General features: G+C 40.0%; 1 protein-coding gene across 8 annotated transcripts in view; it reads left to right on the top strand.

Moving 5' to 3' along the window:
- LOC130929769 (receptor-type tyrosine-protein phosphatase mu-like) overlaps positions 1-27,655 on the top strand; it is a 468,571-nt gene that overhangs the window by 205,760 nt on the left and 235,156 nt on the right. For all 8 annotated transcript variants that reach the window (XM_057857249.1, XM_057857247.1, XM_057857248.1 and 5 more), the window contains exon 8: positions 24,214-24,522. In XM_057857249.1, coding sequence (XP_057713232.1) covers positions 24,214-24,522 — 309 coding nt within the window. The remainder of the gene's footprint in view (positions 1-24,213; positions 24,523-27,655) is intronic.

A 27,655-nucleotide genomic window follows, 5' to 3' on the forward strand; every position in this document is an offset into this window, starting at 1 on the left:
AACCTTGTCCTTTGGGTACAATCAAACGCCATTCAAAGCAATACAATGGGAAAGGCCTTTATTAGTCCCTGCCATAGACTTCATAATGTAATTGACGGGACACGGGGCGTGGGGCCGATAAATAGGGGGCCTGCGTTGTCAAAGCTGACCGAGTGGAATCACAGACAAAGAGCTTTTTTCGTTGAAAAGTCTTGTGGGTAAATGCTTAAATACGTGAATTCTCTTTAGATATGGACGTAAAACAGTCTCGATTCTTGGTTAAAAGCAAACAAACAAACAAAAAAAAGTGCAGGTAGCATTTATTTTACGTAAATATGTCATATGTGCTGATTGTCTTTGAGTTCACTGTGGCGCCGCCTTACCAAAACAAAGAGCATTTTACGTTGAAATTCTTGTGAATAAATGCTTAAAATCCATGAATTCTTTATAGATATGGACGCACAACAGTCTAGAGACTCTTGGTTAAAATAAAATTTAAAAAAACCTGTGCAGGAAGCATTTACAGTCGGGCAAATAAGTATTTAGTCAACCACCAATTGTGCAAATTCTCCTACTTAAAAAGATTTGAGAGGCCTGCAATTGTCAACATGGGTAAACCTCAACCATAAGAGAAAGACTGTGGGGAAAAAAAACAGAAAATCACATTGTTTAATTTTTAAAGAATTTATTTCCAAATTAGAGTGGAAAATAAGTATTTGGTCACCTACAAACAAGCAAGATTTCTGGCTGTCAAATAGGTCTTAGGACTTATTTGATATGACTTCTTCTAACGAGGTCTAACGAGGCTCCACTCGTTATTTGTATTAATGGCACCTGTTTTAACTCATTATCAGTATAAAAGACACCTGTCCACAATCTCAGTCAGTCACACTCCAAACTCCACTATGGCCAAGACCAAAGAGCTGCCAAAGGACACCAGAGACAAAATTGTAGACCTGCACCAGGCTGGGAAGACTGAATCTGCAATAGGTAAAATGCTTGGTGTAAAGAAATCAACTGTGGGAGCAATTATTAGAAAATGGAAAACATACAAGACCACTGATAATCTCCCTCGATCTGGGGCTTCATGTAAGATCTCACCCCGTGGTGTCAAAATGATAACAAGAACGGTGAGCAAAAATCCCAGAACCACACTGGGGGACCTAGTGAATGACCCACAGACAGCTGGGACCACAGTAACAAAGGCTACTATCAGTAACACAATGCGCTGCCAGGGACTCAAATCCTGCACTGCCAGACGTGTCCCCCTGCTGAAGCCAGTACACGTCCAGGCCCGTCTGCGGTTCGCTGGAGAGCATTTGGATGATCCAGAAGATGACTGGGAGAATGTGTTATGGTCAGATGAAACCAAAATAGAACCTTTTGGTAGAAACACAGGTTCTCATGTTTGGAGGAGAAAGATTACTGAATTGCATCCGAAGAACACCATACCCACTGTGAAGCATGGGGGTGGAAACATCATGCTTTGGAGCTGTTTTTCTGCATAGGGACCAGGACGACTGATCTGTGTAAAGGAAAGAATGAATGGGGCCATGTATCGAGAGATTTTGAGTGAAAATCTCCTTCCATCAGCAAGGGCATTGAAGATGACATGTGGCTGGGTCTTTCAGCATGACAATGATCCCAAACACACAGCCAGGGCAACAAAGGAGTGATTTCGTAAGAAGCATTTCAAGGTCCTGGAGTGGCCTAGCCAGTCTCCAGATCTCAACCGCATAGAACAGTGGTCTCCAAACTTTTTGCAAAGGGGGCCAGAATCGGTGTGGTAAAAATGTGGGGGGCCGACCTTGGCTGACATCCTTTACGTAGAACAGTATATTTATGCAAATTTTAGCAAACCATTCTGTGTGTCACATTTGCTTTATTATTATTTTTTTAATTAATAATTTCCACAAAATCTTGCAACTAGTCTTTGTGGCGTTCTCTTTCATCTCTTGGGCTCTTGCGAAATACTGCTGCTGTAAAATTAAACTAGCTTTAAGTTGCTTCAAATTGTCGCTACGTATCTTCCCTGTAATCTTGTCGTACATGTCATCTTGTCTTGTTTAGTAATATCGCCTCACATCGAACTCTTTAAAAACAGCGACTGTCTCTTTGCAAATGAGGCAGACAGTTTTTGCGTATTTTAGTGAAGAAATAGTCCTGTCTATCCGTCCTGGGAGTGGATCTCTCCTGACTGTGGTACTCCCCAAGGTTTCTCATTTTCTCCCAAAGACTCTGGAATTTTCGGAGTTTTTCCTTGCCGACATGGAGGGTCTAAGGATGGGGGATACCCAGGAATTGAATTTATTTATTCATCTTTTTTTGCTTCATTTGCTGTTTCTGATTGTGTATCATATTGCCTCTGCAAAGCCCTTTGAGACAACGTTGTTGTGATCCAGGGCTATATAAATAAAATTGAATTGAATTGAATTGAAATAGTCCAATTTCCACCTATCCTTGAAGCGTCGGCCGTCACAGTCAACTTTCTTTTTTTTGTTGTTGTTGTTTTTTTGTTTATTGTCGCCATTTTAGAAAATTGGGAGTAAAGGGTCACGCGGGGTAATGTTGCTTAGAGTGCTGCTGCCTTTTAGTGGGTAAATGAGGAGCAGCATTTATTGTGTAAACTACTTCATATGCTGGTAGCAGTACTGCTGACCAATTTATTAGGTCTGTGTGCGGGCCAGACGTTATTGATTTTATGACACAGGCTGGGGGCCGGATGAAATTTGACCACGGGCCGCATTTGGCCCCCGGGCCGCACTTTGGACATGTCTGGCATAGAAAATCTGTGGAGGGAGTTGAAAGTCCGTGGTGCCCAACGACAGCCCCAAAACATCACTGCTCTAGAGGAGATCTGCATGGAGGAATGGGCCAAAATACAGGCAACAGTGTGTGAAAAGCTTGTGAAGAGTTACAGAAAACGTTTGGCCTCCGTTATTGCCAACAAAGGGTACATAACAAAGTAGAGATGTGAGATCAACTTTTGGTATTGACCAAATACTTATTCCACCATGATTTGCAAATAAATTCTTTAAAAATAAAACAATGTGATTTTCTGGGGGTTTTTCCACATCCTGTCTCTCATGGTTGAGGTTTACCCATGTTGACAATTACAGGCCTCTCTAATATTGTCAAGTGGGAGAACTTGCACAATTAGTGTTTGACTAAGTACTTATTTTCCCCACTGTATTTTATGTAAATATGTCGATTGGCGGCTCGTCTTTAAGTTCACTGTGGCGCCACCTTACCACAATAAAGAGCTTTTTACGTTGAAATTCTTGTGAATAAATGCTTAAATCCCTGAATTCTTTATAGATATGGATGTAAAATAGTCTCGATTCTTGGTGAAAAGCAAAAAAAAAAAAAAAAAAAAAATGGGCAGGTAGCATTTATTTTACGTAAATATTGCGAACTATGATGCCAATGCCTTAGCGGTTAATTTCTCATTTTTTTTCAAAACGTTTCAAAATACATGCATGGTACGAAAAATATAATAATTACCTTGAATCCTCCAACAAATCACTCCCGAGACAATCCTTCCTGTTTCTATGTGGTACAGCTTTCGTACGTTTTGAATCGAAATCCACAATTAGTTCGCTGCGTGCGTTTGTGAAAAGCTCCTTTTGATTTGGGCGGCCCCCTGCTTGAAGGAGTTGCGCAGTGCATGGCCGAGCTGACCCGTTAATAATGATGATGTCTATGAGTCCTGCAATGGGGAGAATTATCACTGCCATCCCTCCTGGTTGATATAGATTTGACTTCTAGTGCTGTCAATGCCAGCAAATTGGTGAATTGTCTTGATAGTGTCCATATACCTGAAATACCTCAAGCTAAAAGCTGATGATGGATGTATAAGATTAGATGCTTGCTGGAACAATGTGTTTCATATTGAATTCGTTTAGTCGACTAATCGCCTTTAGTGATTAGTCGATTATATAATCATTTGTGGCAGCCCTTATGTGAAGGTACTATTTTTATCCACATGGTTCCCAACCCATAAGTTAAACTTCAGTATTTTTCTAACTTTGAATGTGTATGGCTTTAAAATGTCAAAGTAATTTCAAAACAGAAAGAAAACCGTATGATACAACGTGATATTTATATATTGTCCTCCATGTGTGCCTCCAGCTTGGCATTCCCGCCTCTTTCAATCTCATCCCCTTTTTTAAAAAATCTTTCCCCAGCCCGAGCCTCTTCTTTAGCACTCGAAGATGGGCACTGATTGTCGGTTATCGCCAGCTATCATCGCGTCTCGCTTCTGCGGGATATGAAAATGATTTCCTGAGTGTTCAAGCCGTGTCATTACCTCAATTGCTGCCACCACTGCTGCAGTTTAATAGATGGTGGCAAACAAATCTACAAGTCCTTTTTCCCCCTTTCTCTTTTTCTGAGTTTTCTGACTCGAATGTTGACCGTTTACATGTTATTTGACTACAGACAAGCAAGGAACTTATACATATGGCGGAAAACACAGAAAAGACTGAAAAAGCAGTTTCTGCTCTTGCACCGCTCTTTAAAATAAACTGCTGTATTTTAAGCCAAAAGAACTGTTGTATTTGATAGAACAATATGTCTATATCCTGCAATAGCAGATTCATGGTGCATTAAGCCCCCAAGCTACCGGTATTTTCAATTTGTCGGTTTTACCCTGGAAACCCCCATTTACAGACGTCGCACAACCACTTTTTTTTCAACTCAGCCATAAAAAGCAGGAAAGTAATTATATTTCTTATTCAAAATGTCTGTCATTTTTAGCTTAGAATCATTAATTGATGTCTAATATTTCGTTTAAAAAAAAAAAAAAAAAAAAACGACTTTAGAAAATCATGCACTCGCATATTTTAAAGTTTTAACCAAATTACGTCACAATGAAAAAAAATGGTCTTATTAAATAAGTCACAGATATCTACCTCATAACTATGCTTAATTTTCTTTTTTGTTTGTTTCTGTCGCATTTTCCTCGATATGTTAGGTGATAATTGATCCAAACAAAGAAAAATTGAAAACAAAACATTGAAAAGGGTAAATATATGAAAAAGAACATCTCGGCCACACCTTGATGTCTGCGATTTCTGCATCGCAACCGTTGTTATATTACCATGTTTCACCCATAAAATAACCCAAAACCCGGCTGTGGCCATTCACATCTGTGTCTTGACACTCGATGATACATGCAACATGGGGTTTTTGGATCGAAACAAGGTAAGTACGCGATAATATCTCGAAAAAATCATGGCGTCTTTAATTCTGCTCTCGCGTGCGCTCACCTCTAGTTAGGGTTTTGCTGTTTAAATTTTTTTTTGTTTTAAAATGCCCTCCTGTTCAAATTTTTTCCCCAGAAAATTGAGATTTTAAGCTTTGCAATGATGTATCACACATGCATAATAAAGGACAAATTATGAAATTTGGCCAAATTGGGGGTCTCAGCGCGGAACTTCAAGTCACCTGAGTGTTTACCACCATATATATATTTATTATGAATACACAAAGGTCAAATATTGATTAGTCTTAGTGTTGGGATAAAACATTGGTATCACTAACAATTAAATTGTTTTCTCATATGATTCAGTATCAGTAGTTTTATTTCGGGGTGGGAAAAAATGTATGGCGTTTGAGTTCATTTATAATCCAGTATCAATACACAAGAGTGGAGGTGAAACCTGGATTGTTGTTGTTTTTTTTTTTGTAATTATTTAAATTTGATAAATCCAAAATTTGTAAAATTTTCAATCAAAAAATAAACTAGTAGCTCGCCATTGTTGATGTCATTACACCATGCTCACTCCCCAAACCCATAAAATTATTTGGACCCAAGCGCCAGCAGAGGGCGCCAAACAACAAAAAACAAGTAACAAGCGGACATTACACTGCTGTCATTTTAATCTGAGCGGGTCATGTGCGTTAATTGGCGTTAAATATTTTAACGTGATTAATTTAAAAAATTAATTACCGCCCGTTAACGCGATAATTTTGACAGCCCTAATTTTCTCATAAAGACACTGTACTTTAAAATGAGGGTTTTGCTTAGAATGGTGAAAAAAATGGTGGTAAAATTTTGCATCTGTGAACCCTCTTTAAAGAGTCTTTAGCTTTACTTTAACTCTACCGCACCGAACATGTATTTTCAATTGCACTATAGTTGAACAATAGTTCCCCGATAATGACATTTTAACCGATATCTCGATATTGTCCAACTTCAAAAATCCAATACCGATATGAAACCGATACAAATATATGCGGTCTTGAACTCAACATATTATGGCTAATTGTATTATGATGCCCCACTGGATGCTTTAATAATGATAAATGTAACAACTTCAAGACTTTCCAATAAACATTCTGTGAAAAATGAAGTTATGGAAAAAGGTGCCTATATTGCACTTAGAAGTGGGAACCTCTTGGTACCTCACGATACGATACGATTTGCAATACAAAGCTCATGATAACGATGATCTTGACAATATGGCGATACAACGATTGTATGACGATACATTGGTCAGGAAATCATTCTAGGATATTCTACAAAAAACTAATAAACAGAAAAACAAGCTTCTGCTGTGAATTGGAATGAGTTTTTTACTAGTAGACATCCAATCCGTTTGAAGTGGGAGGGATGGCAGCGAATGAACGAATGTTCATTCGCTGCCATCCCTCCCACTTCAAACGGATTGAACGTCTATGGCCGTCAGTGGCAGCCAATGCCAGGCAATGAGGTCATTTTGGGCCATTTAAGGTCATTTACCTGTTGATGTTCAGTTACTTCCTGTTGATTTTGGGGCATTTTACGGGTCACTGCCTGTTTATTTTGAGTTCCAGAACAAGACGTGACCTAGGAATCACCCAAATGAATAGGCAGTGACTCAAACATGAACTGCAAGTGACCTGTAAATGCCCTGAAAATCGGACAAAATGACTGTGAATGCTCTGGTTTTGAATGAATGCACGTTCCCAGTCTAAATGGGCATCATGCACCATCAATGAGACACTATTATGGTGGAAGATTTTGGTAGCAACTTGTTGGTTCCTTTTTATTGATTTATTTCTTAGAAATTGACACCTTTTTAAAACGATATCTCGATTCTTGGCAGGAGCATATCGATAATGTTTTGGGATACAAAGTATCACGATATATCACCATTTCGATATTTTGTCACACCCCTAGTTGCACTACAATATTGTCGAAATCAAAATAGTGCAATCATTTTTTTTGGAGCAAGTGCAAGTACAAAGTACCAATAAGGCACTGCCATATCATGTATGGCTCACACAGTGCTTCTGGTTCACAAAGGCACACAGCTTCAGCACAGTGAATGAGGTATGTAATGAGTAGGGATGGGAATCAAAATCCGATTCCAATTCCGAACCGGTTCCGCGTGTTTCGAGGCCTCGACATCACAATGAAAAAGCCTTAACCATCCCTTTAACGAGTCCTGAAGACGCATATTGCATCGTGACTGTCTTGTTGTCCAGACGCATCAAACTAGCATGGCGCCAAGAACCACCCGCTCCAAAGTATGGCAACACTTCACCAGGAAAGAGGGTGAAAATGAAAGGTTACGATGGTTTAGCACGAGCATTGCAGCCGTTAACATAACAATGACAGTACGTAGATTCAAACGCTCGAAAGTGTCTTCACTTCACGAGGAAAAATTACAACAACACGACTTGCAATCATTGCAAGGTGGAGATAACCGCATTGGGAGGGAAGGTGGAGATAACTGCATCGGGAGGGAATAGACTCAAGTGCACTGTCCTCACCGAGACAGCTATACACAGCTAGCTAAACTCCGAAATGACGATACAGAAGACGTTGGTATAATTTGCTGAATTCAGTAATAACAACACGATTAGCATGCGTTCGCTAGCATTAGCACATCGTTCAAACCACTACACAACTGGATTTAAGTGTCCGATTGCGAGTGGAAACACACAACAACAACACAAAAGATGATACATACAGGCGTTGCCTCTGTAAATATTTTACAAACATTAAGAAAGAACGTAGGGTCGTAGCAGTGCTTCCCTCTCTCACTAACTCGCTTACTCGCTTGGATGCGGCAATTCTTCTTCGCGTGTAAGCGCGCTCTTCTTCACGTGAGCGCGTTCTTCTTTGCGTGAGGAAGCGCAAGGGCGCCCCCACTTGAGCGTGAAAGCCCCATAAAAACTAAAAGGCATGCATTTCAATATACCGGTAAATAATACGCTTTAACAGGGGTCCCCAACCTACGGCCCGCCCCGACATTTGGTCCGGCCCCCTGAACAATACCAGAGAGCATTTTGAAAAATTTTTTTCTCAATAGTGTTATTTATTTTCTGGCCTTTTTCTGTGACGAACTCAGAGAAGGTTATTTGGTTATTATCTATTTGATTAATAGTGTTATTATTATTAATTATTATTATATTATATTATATTATTATTTTTATTTTATTTACTTTTGTTCCGTGAAATATCCAGAAAGGATTATTTGATTGTGGCATTCTGAAAAACAATATTTTTTAAAATTTAGGCATTCCTGCAATCGTCACACTTTTTCTGTTACAAACTGACCCCGGCCCCTCATCAGAGAAGGTAAAAGTTATGTGGCCCTCACTGGAAAAAGTTTGGGGACCCCTGCAAGTTTAACACATATTGCCAACGGCAGACCAACGACCTATATGCCAATATATACCAATATTTTTTATTTCTATAAGAAAAATGTTTCAGTAAAATGTTACACATTCTTGTACATTTGCCACTTACTGCCACGGTTAATATTGAGGCTTTGGGCCTCTTTTGACCTTGTTGTGAGTTTGTAAGGTTGTGACTTCCGATTAAACAGGCTCAATGCCAATCAAAACGTTTGTTCTTCTTTTTCCCCAAATTAGAATCGATAAAGAATCGAATCATTAAGCAATATCGATAATGGAATCGGAATCGTAAAAATCCTATCAATTCCCATCCCTAGTAATGAGTTTATAATTCATTATTTTTTAATCATTCTTTTTTTTTTTCACCATGAATGCAAATAGGTTGCTCACATGACAAAAGTTTGGGCGACACCTAATGGTCAGTAAGCATACAGTAACTGCTGTGTTAAGCTGTGACCCGCCCTTGTATAAAGGCAGAAGGCTTCTACATTCACTTTGAAGGCAACATGCATATTGGCCCAAAACCGATAATGAAAAACCGATGTCGATATTATCCGATATCATTTCAAAATGCTTTTATTGGCCAATATTATATGCTACCTGAAAGTATCGACAACTCTATTAAAGGACAGTTAAGAGAATTTTGACACACAAACATCAATTATAGATGAACTTCAAGTAGTGGTAGAACTAAAATATCAGATATTAAGACAGTTTTATGTTGTCAGCTCTATTAGCAGTGATGCTGGGACAAATATCAGTATTCCAATATATCATGTCAATTTACAATGTATGTAACCACGTATCAGTTACGCAAGCACAAAGATAACGACCGGCCTCAGAACAGTCGCCTCGATTCCACGCTGATGTCTAATCACCAGCAAAGTGTTCTCATCCTTGTTTGGGAGTCAGCGGCATCTCCGCACTTAATCGATGTGGATCCGATAAAGACTCTGTGTGCTCGTGGCGCCCGAGGATGATCTGATAAGCTAATTGCTCTTTGGTACAAGAGCCAGGCAGAACCAGATGCTGAGCAGGCGGTGCTGTCGTAAACAAACACCAAGAGGGCAAAAAAAAAAAAAAAAAAAAGTCTACGTTTTATCGGAAATTTCTCAGCCTCTGAATTTTTGGTCCATCGCTGAATGGCGTACCGCATGCATGCTATTTTTAGACCGTGAAGTAAAGCAGCAATACTACATTATAGACCCGGCCTCGCATAAAAACAATGTTAATTCTGCTACTTTTCTCTGGTAATCTTTCAAAAACGAACATGCCGATCACACATTGCTTTTTTGGAACTTGTGAAACGACTCTAAACATTACGACATATGAAGGATGTTTTCTTCATATGTTTCCCGAAACCAAAAACTCGGAGGAAAAAATGTAAAGAATGAATCAAGTTGCGCTGACTTTTAACGGTAGCTCGGTGAATCCATTCACATTTCATATGCAGTAAACATTTTGTTGGGTTGGCATTGTCTTTCAGAGGACAAAGAGGTAAGCCATTTTGATATTTTCAACTTATTTTTTAGCGTGACGTTGTGCCGTGCTGCTTCTGTCTGACAATGAATGACCTGAAAAGAATTAAAACGGTATCTGACTGCCACTGTTACCTTTTGTTGTTAAAAAAAAAAAAATAGTAAGGGTGAAGTGTAGATAAATTATAGAATTAAGATTTGTTATCAATGAAAAAATTTGAAGTGTTTGTTGGCTGTCACTGAGTAGCATTTGCGATCGCTACGCAAAATATAAATTACCCCCAAGAACGGTCAGAGACGTAGGACAACCAGAGGATATAATATATAGGAAAGACAGGGCTGGTGGTAAAGGATAGCTTGTTGAAACAGAAGAATGTCATTGTCAGTCGCGTAAGAAAAAGCTGTCGATAAAAAAGCTAAGGCTATGCTAAGGTCGGCTCGTTTTTTTTTTCGTCTTTTTCAGCCCTCGACACTCAAGCCATCTCTTTATCTGAACATTTTTATGTACTTCCACATCTTTGCCAGTGAATTTGGCACCAGGGACATTATTTTCGGAGATAATTGGTAGGTTGAAGGCTAAACAGTACACGAGGGTTCGTGTACTCACCTCTTATAGATGCACACGGGACTTAGCAACACACTAGGGACATTTTCCAATCAACATGACTGGAATCTACTGCTTGACAAATGAAACGCAAAGAGCAACCAACTATCTCTTCCCCTCTCGCTCTAAAAAATAACTTGCGCACAGAAGAAGACCCAAAGTGTGACCCGGTTCTTGCCTGTCTCATACACAAATGTACACTCACCGGCCACTTTATTAGGTACACCTGTCCAGCTGTTCGATAACACTTAATTTCTAATCAGCCAATCACATGGCGGCAACTCAGTGTATTTAGGCATGTAGACATGGTTTAAGACAATCTCCTGCAGTTCAAAACGAGCATCAGTATGGGGAAGAAAGGTGATTTGAGTGACTTTGAACGTGGCATGGTTATTGGTGCCAGAAGGGCTGGTCTGAGTATTTCAGAAACTGCTGATCTACTGGGATTTTCACGCACAACCATCTTTAGGGTTTACAGAGAATGGTCCGAAAAATAAAAAAATATCCAGTGAGAGGCAGTTCTGTGGCCGGAAATGCCTTGTTCATGCCAGAGGTCGGAGGAGAATGGCCAGTCTGGTTCGAGCTGATAGAAAGGCAACAGTAACTCAAATAACCACCCGTTACAACCAAGGTAGGCAGAAGAGCATCTCTGAACGCACAGTACGTCGAACTTTGAGGCAGATGGGCTACAGCAGCAGAAGACCACGCCGGGTGCCACTCCTTTCAGCGGAGAACAGGAAACTGAGGCTACAATTTGCACAAGCTCATCGAAATTGGACAATAGAAGATTGGAAAAACGTTGCCTGGTCTGATGAGTCTCGATTTCTGCTGCGACATTCGGATGGTAGGGTCAGAATTTGGCGTCAACAACATGAAAGCATGGATCCATCCTGCCTTGGATCAACGTTTCTGGCTGGTGGTGGTGGTGTAATGGTGTGGGGAATATTTTCTTGGCACTCTTTGAGCCCATTGGCACCAATTGAGCATCGTTGGAACGCCACAGCCTACCTGAGTATTATTGCTGACCATGTCCATCCCTTCCTGACCACAATGTCCCCAACTTCTGATGGCTACTTTCAGCAGGATAATGCGCCATGTCATAAAGCTGGAATCATCTCAGACTGGTTTCTTGAACATGACAATGAGTTCACTGTACTCAAATGGCCTCCACAGTCGCCAGATCTCAATCCCATAGAGCATCTTTGGGATGTGGTGGAACGGGAGATTCGCCTCATGGATGTGCAGCCGACAAATCTGCACCAACTGTGTGATGCCATCATGTCAATATGGACCAAACTCACTGAGGAATGCTTCCAGCACCTTGTTGAATCTATGCCACGAAGAACTGAGGCAGTTGTGAAGGCAAAAGAGGGTCCAAACCGTTACTAGCATGGTGTACCTAATAAAGTGTATTTTCGAGTCTTTTGAACAGGAGTAAATTTCTCGCTCAGTAACTTGCGCTGCAGCCATCTTAACCTTGTGCGTCCCTTTAGGTGTCCGGGCGGCAGACGTGTCTTGAATTTTGTTCCGGTAGCAGCGGGCTGTCATTAGGTCAATAGGGAAAATCACTGTTTATGAATCGTAATCGAATCGTCACGTCGAATCTCGATGAATCTAATAATCGATTTTTTGGCACACCCTTAGCAGGCACCATAATTTATTCCTGCCTCATCGTTTCAAATCAAATTTAAAAAGTACTGGAAAAACTGGAAAATTGGTCTTGAAAGTCCCTAAAAAGTCCTTCAATTTGGCCATGAAAAAGGTGTACAAACCCTGGTTATATTCAAGAAAACAAGATATATTGTACTGTATGTGTGCTTTTTTTTTCTCCATCTCTATTATATTACACAAATATATTTTGACGAGACACTAATTTTCCACTAATTTGTGACAACATGTTCCAAATGTCAAGCCATAATTATCATGATGATGATTAAGGGGATGGGGATTTAAATGTCAAATTAAAATGATTCAATTATATCAGCAGTGCTGGTGTTACAAACTGTCCCCCAGTTCTCCTTTCCCAATCCCAAACATTTTTCTCTACTTTTTCTTCTTTTCCTCAAGTTTTGGCCATGCTGAGATGTATTACACTTACAATGTCACTAGTATTACCCCAGTGAAGCTTCCAGAGCTTGTGTGAGCTGTGAAAGAGGAAGGTGTGACTTTGCTAACACTGTGCTGCAGTATGTGCTCTCATGCGAGAGCATTGTGGGAAATCTTTAAAATAACTATGATAGTGTTATATTAAGGGTATAATGGTAAAACTAAAATCACGTTTGCTTATGTGCCAAAGGGAGCAAAATGCTGAGCATCTTGTGTAGACACAAAGACATTTAGTAAATGGCAATATTAAAGAATGCAAGCTACTTTTAGATTGTCTCTAATAAATGAAAAATCCTAAATGTATGAATTCAAAGAACAATTACGAGCATATGTGATTAAATCTATTCTTTTTGGGATAGTTCGACGTAACACAAATGTATAACAATTATAAGTGTGCTGTATTCAATTAATTAAAAAAATAGGAAAAGGCGATAAGACAAAATGACAAAAATATTGCATCCAAAATTCCTGCAGAAAAGCCATTACTTGTACTGTGGGGAAAAAAATATTAGAAATTAATACACATGGATATTGGGGAAAAGGAACAAATGAGGAAATCAAAATACACATGCTAGGAAAAAATAGTGTAAAATATTTTTAAAACTACGGTAGATAAAAATGCCCATGTTTAGAATCGAGGTATGCACAAGTTTGACACGCCAAGGGTGTCCAAAATTTTGCATTGCAATATATACTTCAATGGAAGACTAATGTGAACATACAGTTAAGAAGAATACATAATTACTAAATAAAGATACGGTGGTAGGAAAAATAATCTGAACCTTTTAGAATTTCTCACATTTCTGCATAAAATCACCATCAAATCTGATCTGATCTTTGTCAAAATCACACAGGTGAAAATGCAGTGTTTTCTTTAACTAAAACCACCCAAACATCTATAGGTTTTCATATTTTAATGAAGATAGCATGCAAACAATGACAGAAGTGGGAAAAATAAGTTAGTGACCCCTCTGCCTAAGGAGACTTACAGAGCAATTGAAACCATTTTTACCAAACATTTTAAGTCAAGTGTGTACCCAATCACTAATGAGTGGTTTAAAGCTGCCCTGCCCACTATAAAACACACACCTGGTAAGAAATCTCTTGATGAGAAGAATTGTCTGATGTGCATCATGGCTCGATCAAAACAGCTGTTGAAAGACCTGCTATCAAGGATTGTTGATTTGTATAAAGCTGTGAAAGGATACAAAACAATCTCTAAAAATCTGGATGTTCATCAATCGACAGTCAGAGAAGTTGTCTACAAATGGAGAGAGTTTGGCACTGTTGCTTCTCTCCCAAGCAGTGGCCGTCCACCAAAGATGACCCCTAGAGTGTCTGCTAAAGACTTACAGAAATCACTGGCACAGTCCAATATATCTGTGCACACATCAACTAAATGTAAAACTATGGCTAAGAAAGGTATTCATGGAAAGACTCCACAGGGCAAGTCACTGTTGTCTTAAAAAAAACATTGTTGCTCGTTTAATGTTCTCAAAAAGGCACTTGGACACGCAAAAGAAGTTGTGGCTTTAACTGATGAAACCAAAGTTTGATTGTTTGGGAGTAACACACAACGTCATCACCTCACCATCTCACCAACATCAACACCTCATCCCCACCGTAAAGCATGGTGGAGGGAGCAGCATGATTTGGGGCTGTTTTGCTGCCTCAGGGCCTGGACAACTTGCAATCATTAATGGAAGAATGAATTCAAAAGTTTATCAGGATGTTTTGGAGGAAAACCTGAGGCTGTCTGTCGGACAGTTGAAGCTAAAAAGAGGATGGATGCTGCAAAAAGACAATGATCCAAAACACAGAAGCAAATCAACTTCGGAATGGTTTCAGAAGAACACAATACACGTTCTGGAGTGGCCAAGTCAAAGTCCAGACTTTAACCCCATTGAGATGCTGTGGCATGACCTAAAGACCGCAATTCATGCCAGACATCCCAGGAATCTGACTGAACTACAGCAGTTTTATAGAGAACAATGGGCCAAGATTAGTCCTGATCGATTCTCCAGGCTGATCTGCAGCTACAGGAAGCGTCTGGTTGAAGTTATTGCTGCCAAAGGGAAGGGCCACAAAATATTAAATGTGATGGTTCACATACTTATTTTCCCCCTTCTGTCATTGTTTGCATACTATCCTTATTAGAACATGAAAACCTATAAATGGGTGTGTTTTAGGTAAGCCGTTTTTTCATCTGTGTGATTTTGACAAAGATCACATCACATTTGATTTTATGCAGAAATGTGAGGAATTACAAAAGGTTCAGATACTTTTTCATGCCGCTGTACACTGAAAATCACAATTTTAACAATACTATGGTAGGCAAAAGTGTTTTTTTTTCCCAAAAAACTGAACAAAAACCGCAACAGGGTCAATATTATTAAACCACAACAGAAAGTTTGGATTGATAAGAAATCAAAAAAACAAAAAGGCATAAAACGAGCTATAAGATAAAATAAATGACAAAACTGCTAGCTGTAAAATACACAAACATTAGGGGGAAAAGTATAAAATGCCAAAATATTAAATTAAAATATTGAAAATATCTCATAATATCCCTTGGGCTGCCTGCGAGAAATAGTACCTGCTGAAGCGCAGTAGTGTGCAGTGGAAAAGGGGCCATAGATAAACGGGACAAAGAAAAAGATGGAATTCACACGCTTTTCATCGGGGTGAGCCGAGCAGAAAATGGAAGTTTTAAGCCCTTTTATTTGCGGAACTATCTGTAAGCTGCACTCGAGCGGACCAAAAGGGACGCACTAAACGTCGACAGAATTGCAGGGTGGCCGGCCACACAAATCAAATTAAAGCTTTGACTAAAAAAAAGAAGACAAAAGTGCCCAAGTGTGACTCTCAAGCAGACAAGCCCTCGCGCTGTGATTTGTGCGGGGTGTCACACTTGCATCTAGGTGGAACGCCTCTGATAAATGGGTCTGTGTGTCAACAAAATAAACTATCATAAAAACTTGCTTTTGGATGTCAACAGCGTTATCAGCCTTGCTTGGTACAACTCTTGGTCCCTCCTTAATGTTCGATATGTTTATCGCAAAAACAAAAATGCTTAAATATTACTAAAGTTATACAAATATATGCTACCAAAAGAATATGCACTTGTAGAAGTGATCTTAAAAATCTTCATGTGCTTATTATGTTCGTTTGTCTAATGCGGAACAGATTGAAGATACTTCCATTTATTTCAATAGCTAAAGATCAAGTTACAAGCATATTTACAGAACAAATTCAGCTCTCAAACAGTTTTAATAATTTCAGTAATAGAAACGCACCCTAAAATATGATCCTAAATCACTTAAAAAAGGGGCTATGGAATGGTGACCATGTCAAAAAATGTAAATGACTACACTAATGTAATTTGACAAAAAAACTAATTTGGAATTCAAATCTGGCTGTATTTTTTACAATTTCATAGGCTAGGTACATACAATAGGTCTTAAAGGGTACCAATGAAAGAAAGACATGTTGTTGTTAAAAGGAAAATGTTAGTACGAGTTGTAATAATTTGATATTAAAACCCCTCCTAATGTTTTCGTTTTAATAAAAGCTGTAAAAATGTTTGAATCAAAAAATAAACTAGTAGATCGCCATTGTTGTTGACGTCGCAGGGCGGTGACGTAACATGACCACGCTGTCGTACTTCACTGTGTCTTTAACTACGTAAGGTAGTGATTAAAATACACTACAAGGTGTTGAGGGCGAGTTTTAAATTAATAAGAGATCAAGCCAATGAGTGCGTTTTGGCCCTCGACTGATGCTGTATATTCTTGTTTAGTGCGGGTCCATTGTGATTTACTCCATTGTGAAGCCTCCTGATAATGGCTACCAGCATCATACTTTGTATATTGTGACTAAATAATGCCATCCAGTGTATTTGTTGAGCTAAACGAGTTGCTAAAATGTTTATAGTTTGACCAAAGTGTAAGTTTTATGTGTATTTTGCATATGTTTTGATTGTGAATTTGTGAATGCCAGTTCTCTTTGCATTGTTGTTTAACTGTGTGAGAATAGGACTTTATTAACATAGATTGAAGCACTTTTTTTTTGTTTGGACATTCTATGTGAGAGATATGAATATTATGTTTGCTGTATTTTCACTATATTATACTTATATTTGTTGTGAATGAGTTGCTGAAGCTTATGCCAATAAACGGCATGAGCTACGAATCTAAAAAATCTAAAAACGAGCAAAGTGACCCGTGATCATAATTTGATTTCCCATAAAAGGACACAAATAACAGACATAAATAATCCCCATTTAGTCTTATATTAAAAGTAGGGCTGTCAAACGATTAAAATTTTTAATCGAGTTAATTACAGCTTAAAAATTAATTAATCGCAATTCAAACCATGTATAAAACATGCCATATTTTTCTGTAAATTATTGTTGGAATGAAAAGATAAGACACAAGACGGATATATACATTCACCATATGGTACATAAGTACTGTATTTGTTTATTATGACAATAAATCAAGATGGCATTAACATTATTAACGTTCTCTTAAAGCGATCCATGGATAGAAAAACTTGTACTTCTTAAAAGATAAATGTTAGTACAAGTTATAGAAATTTTATATTAAAACCCCTCTTAATGTTTTCGTTTTATTAAAATTTGTAAAATTTTCAATCAAAAAATAAACTAGTAGCTCGCCATTGTTGATGTCATTGCACCATGCTCACTCCCCAAACCCATAAAATCATTTGGACCCAAGCGCCAGCAGAGGGCGCCAAATAACAAAAAACAAGTAACAAACGGACATTACACTTCTGTCATTTTAATCTGAGCGGTGCATGTGCGTTATTTGCGTCAAATATTTTAATGTGATTAATTTAAAAAATTGATTACCACCGCGATAATTTTGACAGCCCTAATTAAAAGTTAGTATGGATCGATAGCATGCACACACTGTCCGTGCATGACACACACACACACATACGGACAGTTTGCCCTGAATATCGGTGTGTAAGCAATCTTAAAATATTGATCATTTGGAGCAGAGAGAAAACCGAGCATTCTCAGGCTTATCCTCAACCAATTTTATTTTTTTTTTAAGACCGTTGTCAAACCCGCCCGTCCCCAAAAGCCGTGTTAAAGGCAAGCTAGGCGCTAATGCTAATGCACAGCTCCACCACTAGCGTAGCGCCCTGTCTCTGTCGCTCTTTGCTGACTTAATTGCTGCATGAATTCCGATTTGGGGGGACTTGACAGACCGCAGCCACATTCTGGAAAAATGTGGCCCGGATCTAATTTTAACCACATATGAAAGACACCAAGATCGGATTTGAAATGGTCCACTTTTATGCGACTTTTCGCGTTTGGACCGTCAAGTTAATGCCTCACTCGAGTCCAAAAAATGAGAAAAAAATCAGATTCGTGCATTAAGACCTACGGTATGAACCTAGCCGTAGTTATTCCACCCAATTCAGTAATCCTGGTTGTGACATCACAACCAGAATTGAGAGTCATTTCTGGCTTTCATTTGCTTCGCTATTGTTAGATTTAAAATACCTGTTGTGAGGGTCTGGGCCCCTATTAAGGGTAAAGACACCGGACTACTCCTCTGTCCTAACTTGTGTTCGTTACTCAGAAGCTAGGTATACTAATACTTGAGTGCTAATCTAAATAAAAAGAGTCACAGGCCTTGAGATGCAATTTGATTCGAGTGTACTGATTCCAGAGACAAAGCAATCAACAGTAACAGATATCTGGCTGATAGTTCTCTAGTCTTAGCATCACAGAAAAGCAGAAGTATCAGTACTTTCTCCAGCCAGGCATATTCCTTATATACTCCATTCGTAAGGTAATTAGCATACTTAGACAATAGGGTGTCGTGATGTTGGGATGTCGTGTTGAGCAGGTGGCCAGACGAAAACAGGCCTCTTCAGCACCAGCATCTCCGGTCCAGACGCCTAGGTCAGGCTGTGGCGCAACCTGTGTACCCCTGTGACCCTAGCACCCTTCTGCTAAACAATATCTACTTGTACTTGTGTTATGTCTAACCGGCTTATAGGGAAGTAAATTAAGGAGAAGTATTGAAACTTCACCAAACTTTAGAAACTTTACAAATTTACGGTTTTCCTGTGACTGCAAAACAGGGATGTGACTATTCTGCTGTGTTAGCATTAACAGGAAAGGGCCCTTAAGATAAATCTGCTTGTGGACAAAAGATAGTGTGGTAACAATAGCTGAGACTAAATGTGAATAAATGTGGAGGATAAATGCGACTAAATGCGGTTAAACATGGCGAAAGTTATTTACCTCTAACACTATCTAATACATTTTGACAGAATGACAGACCCGTCACACGGAAACAGCCTAATAGAAAGCCTAGGTTAGCATGCTAGCATACTGCAAATATCTGCAGCTAATTCTTTTGCTTCTGCTTGGAGATTTTTACAGGTGGCAGGGACAAGGCATAAATAAATTAGGATCCAATTATTAAGCCTGTTCTGTCACTTTTTTGGATAGATGTGTGTCTATCATTTTAAAGTCAATTGCGGTAGAATTTCATAGTACCCTTAAGTATAATTTTCAATGTAAAAAAAACTGTCTGCAGATAAATTTAAGTGGCAAAAGCTCTGAAATTACAACATTTGTTCGAAACTTGTAAAAATAGGAATTACTAATTTCCTATGAGCCATTTCGGTACAATTTTCACTTCACAAGCAATTACAATATGGACATTTCTTTGCATCCTCTTGAAGGAGTTTAGGTTAGGTTTAGGTTACATAGAAAATATTGTATGTGAGTGCTACTATACAAGAACTCTGTTATGCCGTTTGCGTATGCTAAAAACGAATGTTTCAAGCTGATGCATAAAATCGTTGGTTTCTACGTTTGCCCCTCCAGACAGATGTTTTCCACTTTCCCGTCTGGCACGTGTGTAGCACTCAAACTCATAGCATTGCTACCACGCCCGGAGGGTGGCGGTTTGCGACGGCGTTTCATCTTCTCTTTAGGGAGGATACACATCCGTAGCTTTTCCATCTGTCGCTCAGCCGTCAAGAGGGCTTGCTTTCTTCTAGCGTTAGCGCCTCCTGTGCTAACGTTATGACCTCGTTTCCTTAATGTTACCCTCCTTTTTTCCCCTCGTCTTGTAACTTTCCTTTCCAGATGTTGCTGTATTTCTCTCCTACGGCATCCCAAAGTGTTTCAGTGTCGATTCCTTCACACAATCAACCACCTCGGTGCACACTATGAATGTTAAACACGGCCGCACGCCCGATCCGCCGCCAGGGCCAAGTATCCCCGGGGGGTAACAGGAGCTGAAATGGAGCCCCTGTCTCCTCCCTAATAGCTGCTAAAGTGTTAAGTTCCAGAGAAATGGGCTGCAAATTTAACCTGGAATAGAAATTGATCCCATTACCTCGCGGCCGCCCGCCTTCACCCTCTTGTCGGAGAGGCGGGACGGCGGCAAAATAGGGATTAGGAATGGGTGGAAAAGCCACTGAAAGACGATGGGGAAAAAGCAGAATGGTTAGAGCTGATAGGATGGTGTGGGGGTGAGTCATGTCCAACCTGGGTGGACCAACTCCTTATCACCAGGAATTGATAGAAACGCATGTAAGAGAAACTAAGGTGGTGTCCTACAGACTGGTGATGTCTCATGGGATAGTCATTACTGTACTAATAGCATCAGGTATTGAATTTCTGATGAAAAACATGTTTTCAAATTCTGTTTTTTTTTTGGGGGGGGGGGCAAATATTAAAAAGAAAAAAAATGTTTCTTAGGTAAAATCAGAGGGGTTCGCGATAACAGGTTTTGGCAGTTGATAAAGATTCCCTTACCCATTCAATGTGGATCCTACGGAGCCCCCCGGGTGCCGTGATAGAAAAAATAAAAAATCATAGCTAATCTGTACCCACAGTTTACTAATCTGTGGGTACAGTTTAGCAATCTGTACCCACAGATTAGTAAACTGTACCCACAGTTTAGCAATCTGTACCCACAGTTTACTAAACTGTACCCACAGATTACTAAACTGTACCCACAGTTTACTAATCTGTACCCACAGATTACTAAACTGTGCCCACAGTTTACTAATCTGTACCCACAGTTTAGCAGTGACCCAGAAACAGTAGTCACCAATGTTTGGCGGGGACTCCGAGTCCAAACGCCTAGGGACCGACCGAGCAAGCATCTGCACCATTTGCCCCGGTGAACAAAGGGGTTTTAAAAGGTAACTATTGCCCGTTTTCTTTGGTAGGCGTCTTTCAGTTGCCATCAATCAATATGGCATGTTGTGTTTGCACATTCTCTGTACTGCTGTCGTGTCCATGCGTGCTTAATTCAAGTAGTGTTCATTTGTCAGTTAGCTATTTTTAGTAGCCGCATTAGCGGCTACTAACACACAACATGCCATATTGATTGATGACACCTGAAAATGTAGATGGCTACCAAAGAAAATGTGCAATAGTTACCTTTTAAAACCCCTTTGTTCGCCGAGGGCAAAAGGTGCAGGTGCTTGCTCGGTCTGTCCCTCGGCGTTTGTTTGGAATCCCCGCCAAACATTGGTGACTACAGTTTCCGGGTCATTGCTAAACTGTGGGTACAGATTAGTAATCTGTGGGTACAGATTAGTAATCTGTGGGTACAGTTTAGTAATCTGTGGGTACAGATTAGTAATCTGTGGGTACAGTTTAGTAAACTGTGGGGACAGTTTAGTAATCTGTGAGTACAGTTTAGTAATCTGTGGGTACAGATTGCTAAACTGTGGGTACAGTTTAGTAAACTGTGGGTGCAGATTAGCTATGATTTTTTAATTTTTTCTACCCTGGCACTCGGGGGGCTCCGTAGGATCCTGTATTGATACCACACCGTTTGGAAAAATATATATATATGGCGGAAAACACAGACAAGACTGAAAAAGCAGTTTCTGCTCTTGGACTCCTCTTTAAAAGAAACTGCTGTATTCTAAGCTAAAACAACTGTTGTATTTGACAGAACAGTATGTCTATATGCTGCCATAGCAGATTCATGGCGCATTAAGCCCCCGAACTATTTTTAATTTGTCCGTTTTATCCTGGAAACCCCCGTTTACAGACGTTGCGCAACCGCTTTTGTTTCAACTCAAGGTAATTAATTATATTTATTATTCAAAATGTCTGTAATTTTTAGCTTATATTCATTAATTGATGTCTTATACTTCGTTTAAAAAAAAAAAAAAAAAACGACTTTAAAAAATTATTCATTTGCATATTCGTCACAATGAAAAAAATGGCGTCTGTAAAAAAGTCATGGATATCTACCTAATAAATATCGCTTGATTGTTTTTTTTTTTTACTGTCACATTTTCTCCGATATGTTAGATAAATAATCAATCCAAACAAAGAAAAATTGAAAAAAAAAGTTTAAAAGGGTAAATATATGTAAAAGAACATCTCAAACACTCCTTGATGTCTGCGATTTCTGCATTGCGACCCTTGTTATATTACCGTGTTTCACCCATAAAATCCCCCAAAAATCCAGCTGTGGCCATTCACAGCTGTGTCTTGACACTCATTGATACATGCGACATGGAGTTTTTGGATGGAAACAACGTAAGTATGCGATATTATCTCGTTAAAGTCATGGCATCTGTAATTGTGCTCTTGCGTGATCTCACCTCCAAATAGGGTTTTGCTGTTTAACTTTTGTTTTGTTTTGTTTTAAAATGCCCTCCTGTCCAAATTTTCTCTTTCCACAGAAAATTGAGATTTTAAGCTTTCCAATGATGTATCAAACATGCATATCGGACAGTTTTTGAAATTTGGCGAAATTGGGGGTCTCAGAGCGGAACTCCGCCATGTAGTGTAGTGGCTTTTTTGTTTTGTTTTGTTTTTTGTGACGTGACTTGATATTCTTTGCACTGCATTGGACATTGAACACCAGAACACAGCAGTCAAGAGGAGACGCAAGGTGCTGTGTTCAAAGTTCCTTATCACTGTTGGTAAATGGCAGTAGCATTATTTGTACTTACCATTTCCAGCATTTTAGTGCTGCATTGGGGCCCCTCTTTGCCATCAGTATGACAGTATATGAAATGCTTAATGATAATGTGTCCAAAAAAAAAAAAAAAAAACATGAAAGTACCAACAATATCAAGACAAAAATCTTCAATGTAAATACAAATATCAGAAAAAGATGCCAAAATGCAAAAAATACCATTGCTGTATCATCATACTGTATTATCGACATCGTTATAATATTGTGATACGATTGTATCCCCAGTCCAGGTGACCTAGGCTAGATTCATACTACAGGTCTTAATGCACGAATCCGATTTTTTCGTGTTTTTTCGACTCGAGTCAGGCATTAACTTGACGGTCTGAATGGGACAAGTCGCATAGAAGTGGACCATTTCAAATCCGATCTGAGTCACTTTCGTATGTGGTTCAAATCCGAATTTTTTCAGAACGTGACTGGCGGTCTGAACTGTCAAGACTCCCAAATCGGAATGGCAGCCATGTAAGCATTAGCGCCTAGCTTGAGCTCTGCTTTTAAGCACGAAGCGGGCTTGACCACTGTCATAAAAACAATAAAATGAAGAAAAGAACAAGCTTTACAATTTTCGATTTTCATTCTGTACGCCGAATGAGCAATATTTCATTTCTGCACACATGGCCGAGTTGGGGCAAACTGACGCACCCACGTCATTTCACGCACACACATCAAAGCTCATGTGTGTGCGTGTATGCATTCTATCAGTCCATATAAACTTTGAATATAAGACTAAACTGGTATTATTAATGTCTGTTATTTGTGTCCTCTTTTTGGAAATCAAAATATGATCAGCCGGGAATGACATACAGCTAGCATGTGTAATTTCTTTTGATGCGTCTGCGCATGCGGGTCTCTTTGTTGAGTGCATCTCGGACTGCGAATTAGTGCGCATGCGTGATACTTGAACGGTCTCAATGGACAAAGGCAGTCTGAACGGACACGCCAAAAAACATATGGCAAAAAATCGGATTTGTGCATTTAGACCTGTGGTATGAACCTAGCCCTATTCCATCTGTATGACATGGCATTAAATAGCTGCCATTCGAAAATTCACCATCCTACGAAGACTGGATACGCCCCCTGTGGTGGCCATCGCAGCAGCAGTGGTGCTGGTGCTGCGTTGGCATGCGAGCGCCGCAGCGATGGGATGTGCCTTTGCTCCCCCGCACTCCATCACGCTGCGCCTTTGAAACAGGAAGCGCATCAACTTCAAACAGATGAAATTTGACCGGGTGTCAAATGTTGAGAAAAGAGAAAAGAACAGCAGCAGAGGCTGTGCCACCGCATACATTGCATCCATTTCCCTCGTTTCGCCGAGACTAATGCACACCACCTGGCATTTCATGAGGTCTAATTGATTGTCTGCATGTGGCCTCACACTCTCGCCTCGCTCTTATCCCCACAGAGCCCATGCACGGGCCCCGCCGTCTGGAGGTGCTGGATGTCCAGTCCAAGCAGGTGACTGTACGCTGGGAGCCGCTGGGCTACAACGTGACACGTTGCCACAGCTACAACCTGACGGCGCAGTACCGCTCGTGGGTGGGCGGCAAGGACGAGACCCGGGAGGAAGTGTGCTACGAGGTGCAGGGCCGCGACCCGCAGCATACTATCCACAACTTGACGCCCTATACCAACCTTAGTGTTAAGCTTGTGCTGCGCAACCCGGAGGGCGTCAAGGAAAGCGCCGAGCTGGAGGTGCAGACGGACGAAGACGGTGAGCTCAAGAGCCCAGGTCCAGAAACAATTGCTAATAACCTGACTTTTAATTATTCAATTGGTTTCAGAAATGGCTCATATGAAAGCTAAGACCCTCCCAAATGATGTTGAATGTACAAAAATATATTTGTTTCACTGAAAAAAGATTTATCATTTAATGAAGACATAAGGGTCAAGTTTTGGCAAGACAAAAGTTTTGTCGCCTACAGAAAGTGTGAAAATTGAACAAAAAATGTACTTCAAATACAAAAATATGTTACATAACATAAGCGAATTAAGTAGTGGTGCTGTGAGATCCAAATCTAATATTTTGTATGACTTCCATGCGGTTTGGCAAGGATTCATACAATTTATTGATGAAGTCATCAGGACCATCAAAGAAAGCACTTTTGCATGCCATTGATCAACATTCTTGGATTACGTCTTCCATGCTTCCTCTTTCATCCTGTTAATGTCTGGTGACTGGGCTGGCCAGTCCTGGAGGATCTTGATCTTCTTTGCCTTGAGGAAGAGATTGAAGTATGCGATGGAGCATCATCCTGCTGCAGAATTTGTCCCTTTTTATGGTTAGGAATGTAAGAAGCAGCTAAAATTTGTTGATATTTCAGACTATTTATGTCGCCTTCCACCCTGCAGATCTCTCGCACACCCCCATACTGAATGTAACCACAGACCATGATTTTGCCACCACTAAACTTCACTGTTTTGTGGCAAAAGGTTTTTCATTGCAGGAGACCTACTGGAGCCCGCATGGATCCGAGAATCACTCAGAAAACAGTGAAGTTTGGTGGTGGCAAAATGATGGTCTGGAGTTACATTCAGTATGGAGGTGTGCGAGACATCTGCAAAGTTCCGCAAGGCAAAGAAGATCAAGATCCTCCAGGACTGGCCAGCCCAGTCACCAGACATGAACAGGATGAAAGAGGAAGCATGGAAGACGAAACCCAAGAATGTTGATGAACTCTGGGAGGCATGCAAGACTGCTTTCTTTGATGTTCCTGATGACTTCATCAATAAATTATATGAATCCTTGCCGAACCGCATGGAAGTCATACAAAATATTAGATTTGGATCTCACAGCACCACTACTTAATTCGCTTATGTTATGTAACATATTTTTGTATTTGAAGTACATTTTTTGTTCAATTTTCACACTTTCTGTAGGCGACAAAACTTTTGTCTTGCCAAAACTTGACCCTTATGTCTTCATTAAATGATAAATCTTTTTTCAGTGAAACAATATATATTTTTTGTACATTCAACATCATTTGGGAGGGTTCATATGAGCCATTTCTGAAACCCATTGAATAATTAAAAGTCAGGTTATTAGCAACTGTTTCTACAAAATGGATAAGCGACAAGACTTTTGTCAGGGACTGTAAATGACCCACTTGTGAATGATGGTTGCTCAAAGTATTTAAGTCTACAAATGGAGAATTCGTTTGACCTTTGATAATAGAGAAAAATAATGTTTCAACACAAAACATTACACAGCTTACGAGTGCAGCTACAGTGGTACCTCGACATACGATCGCTTCGACACACGATCTTTTCGACATCCGACATAAAATTTGACTCGCCATTTGTTTCTACAACTGACGACATGCTCGAAATATGAAGATTTATGACAGCGCATGGTGGATTTTCTTGTGGGAGAAAACACGGGTTCCAAGGTTAGTGAAGGTGTTGAAAAAGGAATGGTTAAAAGGAAAAAGGTGATGCTTTCCATTGAAATGAAGATGGTCATATATGATATATATATATGGTCAATATGAGCATTGTGTGCGTGTAACCGGTGTGTCAGCGCCGCCCCGCATTCCGCTCCCACCTCTGACCAGGCCGGGACACGAACCCGCGTGCCACAAAGCTTAGGAGGTAGGGACACTAACCACTGCGCCAATAAAGCACAAGCAAACGGCCCAGTCGTCAGCGTCCCTACATGAAGGAATCCGAAGGGAGGTTGCCACACTCCGCTACGTACCGACGTGTACCCGTTACACTCACCTCCCGAAAACTTCGCTGCCGATCCGGGTCACGGCACCATTGTAACCGGTGTGTCAGCGCCGCCCCGTGTTCTGCTCCCACCTCTGACCAGGCTGGGACACGAACCCGTGCGCCACAACGCTTCCACCCGGCAGATAGGGACGCTAACCACTGCGCCAATAAAGCTCCAGCAAACGGCACAGCCGTCAGCGTCCCTACATGAAGGAATCGGAAGGGAGGTTTCCACGCTCCGCTACGGACCGACGTGTACCCGTTACATGCGCATCCGTGAACTGGCTTGACAATACGGCCGGAATAAGTCTACGATTTTGACGGTCCTCCTCTGACCTCCGTTTGCCAGTCTTTATAAGTAAAGGCGACAATTATTATTGTTGTAACATCGGCAAGAAAGCTGCCAGATTCGTCAGGTTTTTAATCATTTATTTCAGAACTTGTGCAACATAACACGGCTAATGCCCACAGTAGCTGACGCCAACAACAAAACATCAAAAGTGAAAGTAAAAACTCTAATGCACCTCTCACTGTGTCGTCAGTCACATTGAAACCGCATGAAAAACACAACCAACATCAGAACCTGATTTGTTACATAGTTATTATTATTCTAAATTGTATTTAGAATTTATTTGTTTTGCTATGTGTAATTGCTATTTCCAATTGTACCACCAGTATTTATTAAGGATTTAGCGAAGGTTTTTGGGCTGTGGAACAAATTCATTGAGTTATAATGTTTTCTTATGGGAAAATCTCGCCCGACGTATGACCATTTCGACTTACAAACCAAGTCCAGGAACTAATTAAATCTGTATGTACTGTATATCACTGTATACTGTGAACTGTACTATAGTGTGTACTGTACCACTGTATATCTCAAACCTCCAAAAGTCGCATCGTCAGTTTTTTTTTTTCCCAACATCGTTCAGCCCTAACATCAGAAGTGTGAAGCCCACCTCCCAAATCCCTTAATCACATAAACGACATTGTTTCAATTGGGATCAAGACTTGAACAATTTAAAAGAATACTTGACCCCCTCCATTTTTTTGTAATTGATTTAAAGCACAAAGAATACAAAACTCTAGACCAATTGTTCTTAACCTAACTAAAGGTACCGAACCCCACAAATTTCACA

Source organism: Corythoichthys intestinalis, chromosome 14 (genome assembly GCF_030265065.1).
Source record: "Corythoichthys intestinalis isolate RoL2023-P3 chromosome 14, ASM3026506v1, whole genome shotgun sequence".
NCBI classification, from domain to species: domain Eukaryota; kingdom Metazoa; phylum Chordata; class Actinopteri; order Syngnathiformes; family Syngnathidae; genus Corythoichthys; species Corythoichthys intestinalis.